Source organism: Garra rufa, chromosome 7, assembly GCF_049309525.1.
Source record: "Garra rufa chromosome 7, GarRuf1.0, whole genome shotgun sequence".
Taxonomy (NCBI): domain Eukaryota; kingdom Metazoa; phylum Chordata; class Actinopteri; order Cypriniformes; family Cyprinidae; genus Garra; species Garra rufa.
In genome coordinates this window covers 51,230,436-51,249,431 of record NC_133367.1, presented here as the reverse complement: position 1 = coordinate 51,249,431, position 18,996 = coordinate 51,230,436, and the positions used below count along the sequence as shown (strand labels likewise).

General features: G+C 29.2%; 1 protein-coding gene across 1 annotated transcript in view; it reads right to left on the bottom strand.

Moving 5' to 3' along the window:
• slit1b (slit homolog 1b (Drosophila)) overlaps nt 1-18,996 on the bottom strand; it is a 53,058-nt gene that overhangs the window by 18,961 nt on the left and 15,101 nt on the right. Inside the window, 7 exon segments of the mRNA XM_073843780.1 lie at nt 7,278-7,349; nt 7,733-7,804; nt 8,138-8,282; nt 11,528-11,691; nt 11,795-11,866; nt 11,981-12,052; nt 12,200-12,271. Coding sequence (XP_073699881.1) covers nt 7,278-7,349; nt 7,733-7,804; nt 8,138-8,282; nt 11,528-11,691; nt 11,795-11,866; nt 11,981-12,052; nt 12,200-12,271 — 669 coding nt within the window.

Genomic DNA, 18,996 nt, shown 5'->3' with positions numbered 1-18,996 from the left:
TTCAAACTGAGTTTGTGAGCTGGTTTAACTGATTTACTGATTAATATGACTCAACAGAATAAATCTTTCATAATCACCTGTTCACTGAATTCTAGATTTGACTTCCTCCTTCAATATAAGAACAAAGGTTGTTATTCATTCAGGAATGTCGTTTTATTGATTATTTTATTCATCTTCTCAGTCAATTAGTGGAACCAGTTCACAAACTCAGTTTGAACGATTTATTCCCAAATCAGTTTTTGTTTCAGTCAGTTGACCTGAGAACCACTTGGACAGATTCAGTTTCATTTGCAAATTAAATGATCAGATTGGGTTTGTCAGCTGATTTACTAAAAAGATTCAGTTCTTTAGATTGATTCATTCATGATTTACTTTAAAAGATGAAGTCATATTTTGAAATTTGAGGTTGTTATTCATTAATTAAGTTAAATTAATTCATTCATTCAGCAATGTGATTCATTAATGAATTGTTCTATTGAGTCATGTCTTTTCAGTCAATCAACTGAACCAGTTCACAAACTCAGTTTGAATGATTCATTCCCAAATCAGTTTTTGGTTTAAAGAATGAACTCATTATGAGTCAGACGTGCAAAAGTTTGGTTCTGTAAATCATTGATGTGTTGACTTGAGAATCACTGGGGTAGTTCAGTCTCATTTGAGATTGAAATGTTCATTCATTCAATAACGACTGATTCATGAATTAATTGTTCTATTGAGTCATATCTTTTCAGTCAATCAACTGAACCAGTTCACGAACTCAGTCTGAAAGATTAATTCTCAAATCAGTTTTTGATTCAATCAGTTGACCTAAGAACCACTTGGACAGATTCAGTTTTATTTGCAAATTAAATGTTCAGATTGGGTTTGGTTTGTCAGCTGATTCACTAAAAGGATTCAGCAATTTAAATTGATTCATTCACAAATTGGACATTACTTATATTGAAAGGTTACTTGTTATTCATTAATTTATTCATTCATTCAGTAATGTGTGATTCATTAAAGGTGCCATAGAATGCATTAATAGAATTAACGGTTTTACAGGTCCATTTACAACCCTAAGATTTGTCCCTAGAATGAAATGCTCTGTTATTGCCTTATTTGGAAGCTTCATGAATATTAATGATGAGCTCTGCTCTGATTGGCTGTTTCACAGAGCTGTTCATTTCAATAGCTCGCACATGGAGGAAATATATATATATTTAATTACGGCCGCTTTTAATATGTATTTGTTGAAACTACCGTTTTGAATGCATTTTACTCTCACTATTGTGATCGCATGTGCTCTGTGTAAGGTTATACTACACACTTACCACACAAGTTTAGATGCTTGTTAGTGATCTGTAAATCTATTAATCATTCACCATCATCAGCGCAGTCATCTCTCTGTTTATGTGGTAAGTGAAATCTTATGTACTGCAATGTAACAGGCTAGCGCTAGCATTAAGCTAACCATGTCCCTTCAGTGGCTCGCCTTATTTTACTGATGTACTGACGTTACTGATGATTGGTCTATGCAAATGTTGGGGGCGTAACTATTAACGATTGCAACTATTGCGTAATAGTCGGTGTTATGTTGGAATTGGCCCATTTTTCAGTGGTCTTTTGCAAACACTAGATTTTTACAAGGAGGAGGAAATGGTGGTGTTTGAGACTCATGGTATGCTATGTCCATGGACATAACTGTTATTATTCAACTATGCCAAGGCAAATACAGTTTTCCATTCTATGGCACCTTTAATAAATTGTTTTACTGAGTCATGTCTTTTCAGTCAATCATCTGAACCAACAAACTCAGTTTGAATGATTCATTCCCAAATCACTTTTTGGTTTAAATAATGAACTCATTACAAGTCAGACATGCAAGTATTTCGTTCTGTGAATCACTGATGTGTTGACTTGAGAAACACTGGGGAAGATTCGGTCTCATTTACTCATTCAGTAAAGACTGATTCATGAATGAATTGTTCTTTTGAGTCATATCTTTCAGTCAATCAACTGAACCAGTTCACAAACTCAATTTGAAAGATTCATTCTCAAATCGGTTTTTGGTTCAAGAAATCAGTTGTGAGTTGTGAAACCGACTCATTACAAGTCAGACATGTGCAAAAGATTTGGTTCTGTAAGTCGCTGATGTATTGACTTGAGAACCACTTGGACAGATTCAGTCTAATTTGCGAATGAAACATTCAGACTGGGTTTGCGAACTGATTCACTAAAAAGATTCAGTACTTTAGAGTGATTCATTCATGAATCAGACATTACTTCTATTGATTATTATTACATTACTTAAGAGGAAGTCATGTCAAGAAATTAGAAATTCATTCAGTAATGTATGATTCATCAATGAATCGTTTTATTGAGTCATAACTTCTCAGTCAATCAGCTGAACCAGTTCACAAACTTAGTTTGAACGATTCAGTCCCTAAATGGTTTTTGGTTAAAGGAATCAGTAATTCGAGTCAGACATGTGCAAAAGATTTGGTTCTGTGAATAACTGATGTGTTGACTTGAGAGCCACTTGAACAGATTCATTCTCATTTGTGAATAGAACATTCAGACTAATTTCTGAACTGATTTACTAAAAAAAATTCAGTACTTTAGATTGATTAATTGATGAATTACTTCCATTTAAAGAGGAAGTCATATAGAAATTAGAGGTCATTATCATTTATTCAGATTCAGTCTCATTGTGAATAGAACATTCAGACTAATTTCTGAACTGATTCACGGAAAAGATTCAGTACTTCAGATTTATTTATTCATAAATTAGACATTTCTTATATTGAAAGAGGAAGTCCTATATAAATCTGAGGCCATTATTCATTTATTCATTCATTCATTTATTCACTGAGTAATGTCTGATTCATTAAAGAATTGTTTTATTGAGTCATATCTTTTCAGTCAATCAGCTGATTCACTAAACAGATTCAGCACTTTAGATTGATTCATTCCCGAATTGGACATTAATTAATTAAATCTTTTTAATGAAGCAACTCACAAATTAGACTGAACTGGTCAAAGGATTCTCAAGTCAACTGAACAGTTACTTAAGAACCAAACATTTTGTACATAGCGAGTCAGATTAACAAATCAACCATTCATTGCACAATTAACTACTTTGGTACTGATTCATTGTAAAAATTAGACTTAATAGGGGATTCATTCCCAACTTATTTGTACTTTCTGAAATAAATAAACGTATTAAAGTTTGATTTTCAAATGAAGCACAGTATCAAACATGTTCAAAACTGTTAGGAAGAGCTAATTAGCAGAAATGAATCATTCCAACCAGATCTAAGCGACTAAATGCAAGCCCGTGAGATTTGATCAAAAAGAGTCACACAGAACATGGCAGACAATCTGCACGAAGGAATTCCCGCTGAGCTGAATCGCACACATCCTCACGCAGTCAAATCATACAAGACATGTATGCTAGAGACGACTACCACCGCAGGCTAGACACACACTCATATATTTACACAAACCGCACACTTTCATATCAGAGCCCTGCTGAGATGCTCCCAGATCAGATGTCTACACAGAGCTCTTCATGCTACACGACGCATAACTCGACACAGCTAATAAACGCACGCGTATGAACATGTCGGAAATAAACAAAGCAATCACGCGCAGATTGAATGATTCTACACATAAGTGCTGTAAAAATGCACAGCACGTGAAGACGTGTTGTTTACGGATTTGAATAAATGGGAATGTGATTCTCAAAACAATAATGTAAACAGAGCCCAGACGTTTCATTTAACAACCGAATACCAAAATAATTTTTCATTCACGTGCAGTAATTGTTTACTGTGGTTTGTATTATAAATAAATGTTTTTATTTATTCATATCGCTGTTGCTGGGGTTTCATAAGCTCTCCACTCCTTAAAAAAAATAAAAAAAATAATTGAAAATATAATTTCCTTTCTGAGCGCTGTTGGAAATCACTTCTTGCAGGTTGGTTTTGTGTAAAGGAACATTGACTGTAATGTCTGCATCAACATTTCTGCTGTAGAATGATTTTATGGTCTGATGTCTGTGGGTTTTATGAGACCCTCTGCAGCATTTTTATGAGTTTATGACTTGGTCATTTCATACACCTCCATTTTCTGATTTGCTCTATCAAAAACACACAGATTGGCGGTCATTTTGCTTTAAAGTCCATTTTAGATATACAGCTGTTTGAAATTGTGGCTGTAGATGGTTTAAAATCTTGTGAAGGCTTGAAAGCTTTTTGTTTCTTTGATATATTATATTATATTATATTATATTATATTATATTATATTATATTATATTATATTATATTATATTATATTATATTATATTATAATATTAAGATTAAAGAAAAGAAAAGAAGTCTCTTCTGCTCACCAAAACTGCATTACTTAGATTTTTTTTAAAAGCAAAAACTGCAATATTGTAAAATATTATTACAATTTAAAATAACCATTTTCTATTTGAATGTATTGCAAAATGTAATTCATTTAGTTTTCAGAATCATTACTTAGAAATAATTCTAACGATTAAAAAAAAAATTAATATCAATGTATTTGTGTTGCTTCATATTTTTGAAGAAATTGTCATACATCTTTGAATAGAAATAAAACGTTATTTGAATAAAGGTTATTGACATCAAAAACGTCTTTACTGTCACTTTTGATCAATTTAATGCATCCATGCTTAATAAAATTAGTAATTTCTTTAAAAACATAAATATATTATTATATTTTATGTTAAGTATAGTATAATATAGTAAATATAATATAATATAAAAAATATACTGTTAGTTTGCACATTCAAAATCATTCAATTTAAATACTGTAAATGGATATCAAATCATTTAAATATGTATTAGGAAATACATATTACTATATATTAAAATATTTTTATATATATTTGTATAAATATAATAATATAATAAATATAATATAATATAATATAATATAATATAATATAATATAATATAATATAATATAATATAATATAATATAATATAATGTAATATAATATAATGATTGTTTGTTTGTAAGTTCAAAATCATTCAGGTTTAAATAAATGGATATCAAATCATTAAAAATTATACATTAAGATATATTTATTTGTATAATATAATATAATATAATATAATGTTATAAATATCATATAATATAATATAACATAATATATTTATTTATATAATTTTATATAATATAATATAATATAATATAATATAATAAATATCATATAATATAACATAATATATTTATTTGTATAATTTTATATAATATAAAATAAAATAAAATAATAATATAATATAATATAATATAATATAATATAATATAATATAATATAATATAATATAATATAATAATTGTTTGTTTGTAAGTTCAAAATCATTCAGGTTTAAATAAATGGATATCAAATCATTAAAAATGATACATTAAGATATATTTATTTGTATAATATAATATAATATAATATAACAATATATTTATTTGTATAACTTTATATAATATAATATAATATAATATAGCATAATATAATATAATATAATATAATATAATATAATATAGCATAATATATTTATTTGTATAATTTTATATAATATAATATAATAAATATCATATAATATAACATAATATATTTATTTGTATAATTTTATATAATATAATATAATATAATATAATATAATATAATGTAGCATAATATAATATTTATTTGTATAATTTTATATAATATAACATAATATATTTATTTGTATAATTTTATATAATATAATATAATATAATATAGCATAATATATTTATTTGTATAATTTTATATAATATAATATAATAAATATCATATAATATAACATAATATATTTATTTGTATAATTTTATATAATATAATATAATATAATATAGCATAATATATTTATTTGTATAATTTTATATAATATAATATAATATAATATAATATAATATAGCATAATATAATATAATATAGCATAATATATTTATTTGTATAATTTTATATAATATAATATAATATAATATAGCATAATATAATATAATATAATATAGCATAATATATTTATTTGTATAATTTTATATAATATAATATAGCATAATATAATATAATATAATATAATATAATATAGCATAATATATTTATTTGTATAATTTTATATAATATAATATAATATAATATAGCATAATATAATATAATATAATATAGCATAATATATTTATTTGTATACTATTATATAATATAATATAATAAATATCATATAATATAACATAATATATTTATTTGTATAATTTTATATAATATAATATAATATAATATAATATAATATAGCATAATATATTTATTTGTATACTTTTATATAATATAATATAATAAATATCATATAATATAGCATAATATATTTATTTGTATAATTTTATATAATATAATATAATATAATATAATATAGCATAATATATTTATTTGTATAATTTTATATAATATAATATGATAAAATATAATATAATATAATAAATATCATATAATATAACATAATATAAAATAATATAATATAATATAATATAATATAACATTGTTTGTTTGTACATTCAAAATCATCAAAGTTTAAATGGATATCAATCATAAAAATGTATTTTAAGAAATATGTATTTGTATATAATAAAATTACATAAAATTATAATAAAAACTAACATTAGTTTTTATATATTTGTATAAATTATAATAATATAATATAACATAATATAATATATTATTATAATTTACACAAATATATAAAAAAATGATTTTTTTGGAAATGTGTGAAGGCTTGTTTTTTCCCCCATATCATTTTTTGTTTATTCATTTGTTTTTAACAAACCATCCTGTTTCTAAACAAAAATCTTCATTATTTAATCTGTTGTGGAAAATGGCAGAATTGTTTGTCTTGCTGAGACTGATTTCGTAGCTAGCATTTTATTTATGAATACATTTTAAATTATATAATTTTGGTAATATTTTTTATATAAAATTACAGCTTGAATCGAAATAATACACAATAAAAACAAACAAGTATTCCTTGCTAACAAGTACACTGACATTTGAAAATACATATTTAAATGGCAAAATTGCAATATTTAAATGGCAATAGCAGAATTATATGCAGCTTTTACACAATTAATATTCAAATGGTTTATATTATAATATAACATATAATAAGGCTTGTTTTCCCCCTTCCCTTTATTCTCTGGCATGTAAATACACCAAACAGAAACAATAAGACTAAACAAATGATAAATGCACACTTACAGTGAGTTGAGTGAGCGCAGGCCTTGAAACGCATCGGGGGCGATTTCAGATATTTGGTTATTACTCAAATCACTGCAAAGCAAAAGAAAGAATTATGGAGCATATGAAATATTACAGCTATAAATACAGATCCTGAATGAATTTGTTCCAATTATTCCTTAATTGACAATTACATTTGCAAAAACTGAATGTATAGTAATTCTCATAAACGTTTGTCAACTAATAAAGCGTGTTTTTATTAGTTGCATTGCAAAAGCATTGTGTTTTTTAAAAAACCTAAACAAGTACATTCTGACCTACTCTTGAAACAAATTCTGTGACACAAAAACAGTATTATTTATAAAATTATAGTAAATTTGTGATACAAATGGTGAAACATTTTCAGTGCTGTTATCACTAGAATATCGCACTCCTCTCAGCCAGTCAGATTTGTATAAATAAATGCAATGGCTCACATTCTTCGCAGTCTCTTGTAGGAGGCGAACGCTCCTGGAGGAACAGACTTTATCCCGTTCTGCTCCAATCGTCTGAAAGAAAGAAAAGCAAAGAACTGCTCAACTAAATGTCAAGGGTGGATGGTTTGCATTGTGGCTACTAGCGTCTCCTTGGTTGCCTTATTATCATAGAAACTGTGCTATGAAGGGCACGACCTTTAGCACGAGTCAATGTCAAAGACAGCGAACAATCGATCGCATCAGTGCGGGTCAGGAAAGGGTAAAACCCATCAGATGTGAAGGTGAAGAGTCAAGGGTAAATGTAATTCTAAAGCATATCCAGTGCTCTTATTTGAACAAATAGGGGTTAAAAAACACTCTAAAGTTCGGCTAAGCTTAAATATTCATAGTAAATGAAAGACTCACATCTCAGTCATGCTTTCAGGCATGTTGGCTGGAATCGCCGTCAAACCTTTTCCTCTGCAGTCCACGATATTGTTCGTGCAGGTGCACATTGGAGGACAGGAACCAGACGCAAGACCACAGGGCTGAGGACTGGAATCAAAAACACCTCAGGAAAAGAAGGAAACATTATATATGTTAGTCTTACGCATGCAACTGATTGGTTCAGTGTTGGCTTCAACTTTGGGGACTTCTGAAACAGTGCTTTTCAGAAAAGTTCTAGGCAAAAAGAAATTTAATCATTTAATCATCTCCAATCAGCATTTAATCTGTTGTGGAAATGACATTTTTGGAATGCAGTGGCAGAATTCTTTGTCTCGCTGGGACTACACAAATATAAACAAATAATATAATTTTGACAAATTATTCACATTTATTCAAAATAATACACAAAAATATTCCCAAGTCTTGGTAAACAAGTACACTAAAATGTAAAAATAGATATTTTTCAAATATCAGTATTATATATATTTTTACACAACTAATATTGAAATGGTTTATGACTATTTCGCACTTTGCGAATACTAAAAATGCAATAATATTTTAATGTTGTATTTTCATGGTCTGAGATTGAAAGTCTGGGGCTTGAACAAAATCAATTCCAAAACGTTACTCAGAAAATAGCAAAAATTAATTATAAATTATAAAAAAAAAGCAAAAAGTCAAAATCTATTAAAACAATTGTTAATTATTTTAATGAATAAATATTTAAAACATTTGAATAAACACACGCACAAAAACCTGGGGCATAAAAGGTGAAAATTTCATTATTTGTTAATTTAATAATTTTAATTTATTTCAAGTTTTTAAAACGTTTTTAGTTTTAAACAAGGTTTTAATAACAATTAACCCCTGAGACATAAAAGTTGAAGAAATATAATGTGATCTTCATCCTATATATACCACAAAACCAGTCTTAAGTCGCTGGGGTATATTTGTAGCAATAGCCAAAAATACATAGTATGGGTCAAAATTATTGATTTTTCTTTTATGCCAAAAATCATTAGGAAATTAAGTAAAGATCATGTTCCATGAAGATTTTTTGCAAAATTCCTACTGTAAATATATCAAAATGTAATTTTTAATTAGTAATATGTATTGTTAAGAACTTAATTTGGACAACTTTAAAGGTGATTTTCTCAATATTTAGATTTTTTTGCACCCTCAGATTCCAGATTTTCAAATAGATGTATCTCGGCCAAATATTTTCCTATCCTAACAAACCATACATCAATAGAAAGCTTATTTATTGAACTTTCATATGATGCATACACCTCAGTTTTGTAAAATTTAACCTTATGACTGGTTTTGTGGTCCAGGGTCACATATATCAAAAAAGTAAAGTACATAATTCTTAATAAATAAGTTTTTTATCATAATCTTTATCAAAATTTATTAAATGTTTTTAAATATGGTTGGTTAGTTTTGTTTTTATTTATTTTTTTTACACTGTGTTGAGATTATAATAAGCAAAAAGTAATATTATTTTTATTTGTCCAAAATACACAAAATTACATAATGATTTTGGCAGAATTTTATATTAAATTACATCTTGAATTAAAATAATACCAAATAAAAACATGCGCAAGTCTCCCTGGTAAGCAAGTACACTAACATTTGAAAATACATATTTCACAAATAGCAAAGTTCATAGCAGAATTGTATATAGTTTTTAGACAAACATTGAAGTGGTTTGATTGGTAGAGATTATAATAATAAAATGTAGTTATATTTTTATGATTTATTTTCAAAGAGTAAGATTGAAAGTCTGGGACTGGAACAAAATCAATTCAGAAAAGTTATTCAGAAAATTGCAGAAATAAATTTCAGTTGTAATAAAAATGTTTTCAAGGCACTGTTAATGTGACCTTCATACTATACCAAAAGCAAAAAATTCAAAATATCTTAATACAATTGCTAATTATTTTTAATTTGCATTGAATAAACATTTAATCTTAGTTTAAAAATAATAAAATGGTTTAAAGATTTCAAATAATCTTCTCAGAAATTGGATGTTTGGTGTTGACATATCATAGTTGTGACACACGAAATATTAACATTAGAATTAAAATATTCTAAAACTATAAAACTTAGCAGAGCCTGTGTGACATCGATGTACTCTGCAGAAGAGGATTGTGGCAAGGGGGTCCTTTTAGAGTGATAGCCCCTGATATTCCCTGATTTTATTACATTTTAAGTAATGTCTGACGGTGTTGACAAAAAGTGAGGACACACCTTCGAAACCTTATTAAACACACATGTCTGACTGAAAAACAACCTTGCTTTAATATGAGATATTATTAAGTGTTGCTTTTGATAAAACAAGGTATTTTTCATCATCAAAATTTTTTTTAATCCATTTTATAGCATATGAATGAATAAACCCTTCTCTGTGGACACACAGTTTTAGATGTAGTGAGAAGACAATAAGTGTCATAGATTTCACATAATAATGAGCAAATGAAATTGAAGGGGATAATTGTGTTAAATACATTCTATTATTAATCCCCATAGCATTTACAATTGAAAATATGTTTTATTTTTAAAACTAACAGCAGTTATAATTGGTGGACATGTTTTGTCCCATGTCTCAAGAATGACTGATATATATATATATATATATATAATGAATAAATGAGCTCATGTTAAAAGTTCTCTTTTAATCATTTTATCATATATTTTATGATCATTTAATAAATGTTTAAAACTATGGTTAGTTGGTTGGTTGGTTAGTTTTGTTCCTGTTTTTTATCACATCAAATCATAGTTTAATCTGTTGTGGAAAAGCCATGTTTGGAATATTATGGAAGAATTGTTTGTCTTGCTGAGACTAATTTCATAGCTAGCATTTCATGTATCCAAAATACACAAAATGACATAATATTTTGGCAAATTACAGCTTGAATTAAAATAATACACAATAAAACATTCACAAGTTTAAATTTAGTTTGTTTGTTTGTCGTTTTACATTTTGATAGAAATTAATCCTTGGAACACAAACACTGAAGAAACAAAATGTGAACTACATTCTATATATCCAAATATTAAAAAGTTGAATAATTTATAACTTTTAGCATAATTTTGATTATAATTAAATACATGTTTAAAAAAAAAAAGAATTTTTTTTTCACATTTTGACAGAAATTAACCCTTGGAACACAAAGGTTGAAGAAACAGAATAGGACTTTCATACTATTTATCAAAAAGCAAAAGTTTGAAAATCTGTCAATAAAAGTTGTAATTGTTAAAATGTACATTTTATAACACAAATTTCCAGAAATTTTTGTTAATAAAACATGCAATAAAAATCTAACTACCAAAACTTCATCCCATATCCCAAGAGGCCAGATTTACCAGAGCATATGAAATCTTTTTTCTGCAGTTCAGCAAGGTTGAGGCCATGTAGATTTGGTGGTGCACTGCACTGTGTGTAAAGTCCCAACGTCGGTCTCTGTCTGAGCCACTGAGACAGCCATGACAAGTGACAGTCACACCGCAGACTGTTAGAGTGCAGCCGGCTATCAAAACAAAAACAGAAAACTGAGTTTGCAAGCTGTTGCTATCGTCAGTTCTTATACATCTGTGAGAGAAGAGATGTGAAAAAAACAGCTTTGAACTCACAAGGTCCGTAACTTGGGCATGTGGTTGAAGCTGGAAATGGGGATGGTGCTGATATTGTTGTTGTTCAGTGTCCTATGGATTAAAACCAATGAAAAAGAACGGATATTATCAAAAATAAACACAAACCAAACAATAAACATCGTCTTTTTTTTTTTTTTTAGTAAAAACTACTTATGAAGTACATACAGGACCTCCAGGACTCTCATGGCACGAAACGCTCCATCCTCAATGCAGCTGATGTGGTTCTTATCCAGCTGTCTGAGATCAACACAAACACAACGACATTTGATCATTTAAAGGTTACATTTAAAACATTTAGTGGCTGAAAGTTTGATCGTTTTATTGGGAAAAATCACAAGAAACATTTATAGATAGTTAAAGTTGTTCACTTTAACGTTAACTCACAAGTTCTTGATGTCCGTGGCTCCTCTAAATGCTCTTCTTGGAATCATCTGGATGGCATTTTCACTTAAGTCCCTAATTAAAAAAGTTCATAAAAGATCTAATTAAATTAAATGTATATTTATTCATGCAAAATAGAAGATAGAAAAACAAGATATACATTTTTGTTACTGTATAGTTTGGGAGACCCGGAGCCATCCAAGATGTCGAGGAGTTTGTTTCTTCATCAGATTTAGAGAAATGTAGCATTATGTAATTTGCTCGCCAATGGATCCTCCGGAGTGAATGGGTGCCGTCAGAATGAGAGTCCAAACAGCTGATGAAAACATCACAATAATCCACAACACTTCAGTCCATCAACTATCATCTTGAGAATGGAAAACAGCATGTCTGAAAGAACCAAATCCATCATTAAGATGTTTTATGGATACTTGTGGATTATTGTGATGTTTTCAACAGCAGTTTGGACTCTCCTTTTGACGGCACCCATTTACTGCAGGTGAGCAAATGGTGTGATGTTAAATTTCCCCAAATCTGATGAAGAAACAAACTCATCCACATCTTGGATGGCCTGACTACATTTACTTATTTATTATTCTGATTAACTATTCCTTTGGTAGCTCATATCTAGTCTTGAGATGTCAACCCTGTACTATATGACTTTTAACCATCAAAAATAATGCCTCCGCATGAATAATATTTCCAATTCAGTGATAAAATGAGCGTGGCGCAATCCCACTGCCGTGGATTTGAAATTTATCTATATTACATATCTATTTATTCCCGGTGCCGTTCTGCAGGAAATTGACATTTAACAAAAGAACATCTGGATTCCTGAATGTCATTTCATCTGTTTTCTCTCCATGTGAAAGCCATCAGTGACCTTTCCCTAATGCATGTGATTTTTGCAGCAATTGCAAACTGTTGTTAACTTCCCCGCAATTGGTTCAAGCTACAGTCGCCGTTTGATAGAAGCCCTTTTATGTTCCTTCACGGCGAACAAAGAGTTCAGCAAATTAAGCCTCATTTTCTTTGTTTAAAGAGTGAAATGCAGTAAAAAGCTAAAAGCTAACAGCAGACGCTGAGCATTTAGATGTATCATTAGTGCTGTTTGCTAAAGCCACTATCTCCAGTGGAAGTCAGGCCGCTGAGCCAGCACAACGAACCAGACATATAATAAGAAATCTGTAATTGAAAGGGTGTAAAATGGGTGTAAAAGAGTGCGAAACTGTGATAAGAGCATATATATTGTATTTAAAGGAGATTCTAATTAATGCTTCAGAATGTTTAAAGAATTTTCAATAATTAACTATAGAATTAAACACAAAACCTCCACAGCAAAGAGGTCTATTTCCACTTTACATTCCAGAAATTGTTCTTTTAAGGTTTTTTTTGCTCATTTCTCTCATCATGTAGCAGCTATGTTTTTTATTCCAAATGCCAGCTTGTATTTTATTCCTGGAATCCAAATGAAGGTCAAAATGACCAATATACATTTTATATATACATACATATATGTATATAATATATATGTGACCCTGGACCACAAAACCAGTCTTAAGTCGCTGGGGTATATTTGTAGCAATAGCCAAAAATACATTGTATGGGTCAAAATTACTGATTTTTCTTTTATGTCAAAAATCATTAGGAAATTAAGTAAAGATCATGTTCCGTGAAGATTTTTTGTAAAATTCCTACTATAAATATATCAAAATGTAATTTTTGATTAGTAATATGCATTGCTAAGAACTTAATAAAAGGTGTTTTTCTCAGTATTTTGATTTTCTGCACCCTCAGATTCCAGATTTTCAAATAGATGTATCTCGGCCAAATATTGTCCTATCCTAACAAACCATACATCAATAGAAAGCTTATTTATTGAGCTTTCATATGACGTATATATCTCAGTTTTGTAAAATTTAACCTTATGACTGGTTTTGTGGTCCAGGGTCACATTTAATGATTGTAATACAATTTTTAATACTGTGTTGTTACCTGAATGATCCACAGCTGTGGTATTTTCTGTTTTCATGAGTCCCTTGTTTGTTGTCAACAGTTAAGACTGTCTGCTGTTCTTCAGAAAAATCCTTCAGGTCCCACAAATTGTTTTTTCAGCATTTTTGTGTATTTGAACCTTTTCCAACAATGACTGTTTTATTTTGAGATCCATCTTTTCACACTGAGGAACTCATATGTAACTATTATGATTAAGATGAAAATGCTCACTGATGTTTCAAAAGAAAAACAAAAACAAAGCAAAAACACAACTTTTTTGAAAAACCAAAAAATTTGTGCGACCTGAAAGATTTTTCTGAAGAACAGCAGGCAGTTTAACTGTTTAGGGCAAACAAGGGACTCATGAACAACTATCACTAATATATATATATATATATATATACACATATACACACACACACATATATATACACACATATATATATATGTGTGTGTGTGTGTGTGTGTGTGTGTGTGTGTGTGTGTGTGTGTGTGTGTGTGTGTGTGTGTGTGTGTGAACTTGTGATCGGGGTCATTTTTATAAATTCAATTATTATTTTCACTTGTGGATTATATATAAACACATTTTATGTGAAATATCTCATACAGGTTAGTACCATGTATTTGGTATAATCCCTCATATTTTGCAGATTCTGCAAGGTGTATGTAAACTTTTGACCTCAACTTTATAATATGTATTATTTATTATAAAATAATTCAGTTTTACAAAGTACAAATCAACACATTGGTCATATTTGACATGCGTATGCACTCTGCTGAGATAGTTATATATGGATTCTAGGGTTAATTGAATTAACTGTTCAACGCTCATGTAAATGTAAGCAATAATTTCTGCTTCAGAGAGCAACCACATTTCACTGCCTGTCATTACCACATGTTATCTTCTATTTACAGCTTATTAACTGTGAATGCTCATCACTGGTTACAGGTCCATTCAAGGAACTATTGAGCCAGTAATCTTACATATTAACGCACCAGAAGTCAGAGATATCAATATGAACTTAACCTTTCTCGTGGATTCAGGAGTGAAGTTGCTCTCTATGTGTACTGTATGTACCAATTTCAACCTCAGAGGAACCTTCCTCTGGATTACGTAAGTGTTCAAGTGAGTTTAACTGGTTGGGTAAAATGGCAAAATTTCCTAAACACTGTTTTCTAAACAAATTTGGGTTACAATGAGACACTTACAGTGGAAGTGAATGGGGCCAATTAGTTCATGTTGAAATAACTAAAAGATACAAACAATGTGTGTTAAGAATTTTAGCATGGGAATATGACTTCTGTGTAAACTAATATTACATTTTACAAGTTTGTTGCCATTGCAGTTCTATGATTGTAAAAATGACTAGATCAACTAATATGACAAGAACACGAGTTAAACTATTTTAGAACAAATCCATCTTGAAAATGTCAGATAACTCTGATAGAACGATATGTAACAAAACATTGTAAGGTCAAAGTGTCAAATCATATTTTTGATCTTAAATGCTTAACCAATTTTACTGGTAGTCCACTGTATGAAAATTTTTTGTGTAAAATATGTCAGTGTTTACTTCATTTTGCTATCCTCACTTACATAAATGAACTATAATGCCCTGCACCCACTAGTATAAAATATAAAAAAAAATTAATGAAAGTTAGTGAAATATATAAGTTTCACATTTCTGCTCCTTCAAAAATTGTCCTTATTCACAACCTTGATATTTGCTTTGTTTATAGCAAACAATGAAAGAGCCTAATTTATTTTTGCGGTAAGCAGCATTGCTTCACAAGTTATATTAATATGAATCTGACAGATTCAGGATTAAAGTTGCTCTCTATGTGTACTGTATGTATCCATTTCAACCTTAGAGGTATAAAATCTTCCTCTGGGTTACGTAAGTGTTCAAGTGAGTTCAACTGGTTGGGTAAAACCTAAACATTTCCTAAACATTGTTTTCTAAACAAATTTGGGTTACTATGAGACACTTGCAATGGAAGGGAATTAGGAAAATATGTTAATGTTGAAATATTGTTTTTTTGTATAAAATGTGTTATTTATTATAAAATAATTCAGTTTTAAATACAAATCAACACATCGGTCATATTTGACACGCGTATGCACTCTGTGGAGATAGTTGTATATGCATTCTAGGGTTAAATATTAATAAAACATGACCATAACTCCAAGTTGAACTATTCCGAACAAGTTAATCAGTCAAACCAAAATTTATTCAGACACCTTTAAAATTTCTCACATTTTCAGTTTATTCACTGTAGTTTAGAAAATGGTATTGAAATATGACAAGAACGAAAGAGTTAAACGGCGTCAGAACAAATTTCTCTTTGATAGAAAGGTATGTAACAAAACACTTTATTTTTATTACTTTATTTTGCTATCCTCATTTACATAAAATGAACAATTGTCCTGCGCCCATCTGGTGTCTTATTAATTTTTGGTTTGACGTTATGAGTAAAAATATAAGTGTCACAGTCCTCATTCACTTCCATTGTCAGCTCCTTCCCACAATCTTGATATTTGTTTTGCTTGTAGCAAACAAGAAATGAGACATTCATTTCTGTGGTAATGAGAATTACTTTGCAAGTTGTTTGTGTTTAATTCGTACTGAACCCTGAATATAAACAGAACTCAACTGCAAGAAGCATCATGGTAATACAACGCAGGTTTCATTTATTTACAGGTAACACGGCCAATTCAAATCAGATCCGAGTGATTTAAACACATTCTGACTTTGCAATCATATCCAACCTTAAAAAAAAAAAAAAAAAAGCTAAGGAGAACCAGAAACAACCTTCTAAACTCTGGGAAGAAAAGCTTCCAGTGCTCTCAGTGTGAGCACAGGGTTTCCTGGTTACCTCCTTTAATCAAAGCTGTTTGCCAAGGATGTTCGGTTTGCATTCGCTGCGGTCCCAACCTGGCTGACATCCAGGGGTGAAGGCAAACAGTAGGGATAGTAAGACTGCTCAACCTCTGCAAATATTACACTCCAGATCTTTTTTATTTGAAAACCCTTGAAAGAGGGCAAGAAGGAGAGGACAATAGAGGCCTGAGTGGGAAAAAACGAGCGACAAGTTGTGGGATCTGAGAGGCTGCAACTAGCCAAACTGGTTTTCTTTTGTTAGCCATCGTTGTTCTTACATTCGTCTTTTTGTGTTTGACGTACTGTTTGCTGAGGGATATTAAATGTTAGCAAAGGTGAAACTCATCCATCAGAGCTCAAAAACAGTGAAGAAACAGTGAATAGAGAGAAAATGACTGAAAGAGTGAAGAAATGGGACAAAATTTTAATTTGTATCTATTACTGTGCCTTTTAAAAAGGTACACATACTGCAAATAACCAAAGCTACAGATGGTTACATTTCTCATTATTTGTCGTTTTTTTAATTAGCTTGTTTTGTAAGATAAAAACTAAGTATCTTAGCATGTTGTCTTCAAGGTACTAACAGGAAAATGAACTCTACTTCACATTATGACCTCAATATTTTCAATAATTCAATGAAACGGTCATTAATAATTCCTCACATCACCTCTTGTGCTACAACTAGGCAATCGTCTAACTTGAGCGCATTTGGTTTGACCAGCCAGTGAACTGTAAAAAGTGGTTCATTGTGCTATTATTGCATAATTCTACGAGAAAAGACCCAGAAGATTTGTTATTGAAAGCACACGAAAAATGGCTTTGCAGTGTAAAGTTATAATATTTTATCATGTAGAAGATTTTTGTGAACTGTAAAACCCAAAAGTCCTCTAGCATAAGCACCAGTTAGTATAACATTTACTACTAACACTACAAAACACTTCAACCAACTATTAGAAAACACTATATGCATTTAAAGGGTTAGGTTAGATTATCTGCTCACATTGAGTTTCTTATTAGTATATTGCTAAGCTTACGAACAAACATTACTTATAAACAGCCAAAAATGTCAACAAAACTTAATCTTTATCTTCAAGGATCTTTGTGATGCTAATTTTGGGTAAAATATCATCTTACACTCAATTCCCCTCAATTTCAAAAAAAGTGCAGTTAATTGTATTGAATATGCATGTGTACTGTACTTGCAAATAATATATGCGACCCTGGACAAAACCAATCTTAAGTAGCACAGGTATATTTGTCGCAATAGTTAAAAATGTATTTTATGGGTGAAAATTCTGAAATTTTTATTTTATGCCAAAAATCATTAGGATATTAAGTAAAGATCAAAACTTAATTTTTGATTAGTAATATGCATTGCTAAGAACTTCATTTGGACAACTTTAAAGGCATTTTTCTCAATATTTCTAACGAACAATACATCCATGGAATTAATTATTAATGAAATAACAGGCCACTTAAGTGTACTTAAAGAGAGGCACTTTCATGGCAGTTTCATGTTTCTCAACACATTTAAGGAAAGTGAACTTAGAAAAAAAAATGTCAAATTAAACCTTTTACTTTAAAGTAAAACTTAAATCATGTTTTAATAATTTGTCATGTTTACAGCACATGCAAAGAACTTGATTATAATTTTACAATATTAAATGTAAAGTTAATATATTTTACATTTACTAAATTGCACCTTCATCATTACAGAAATATATTTAAATACACAATTATCATTTCAATAGAATTTACATTAAAGTACATTTTAGTTCAGAGCAAATGCTTTACATAAATGCTTTGAATGTATTTCAAAGAGAACATAAAATTCTGAAACAATTCTGAAAATACGGTATAGTACATATAAAAATGTACTTAAATCCAATTTAAGTGGGTCAAAAAAGTGCTCTAAAGTTATTG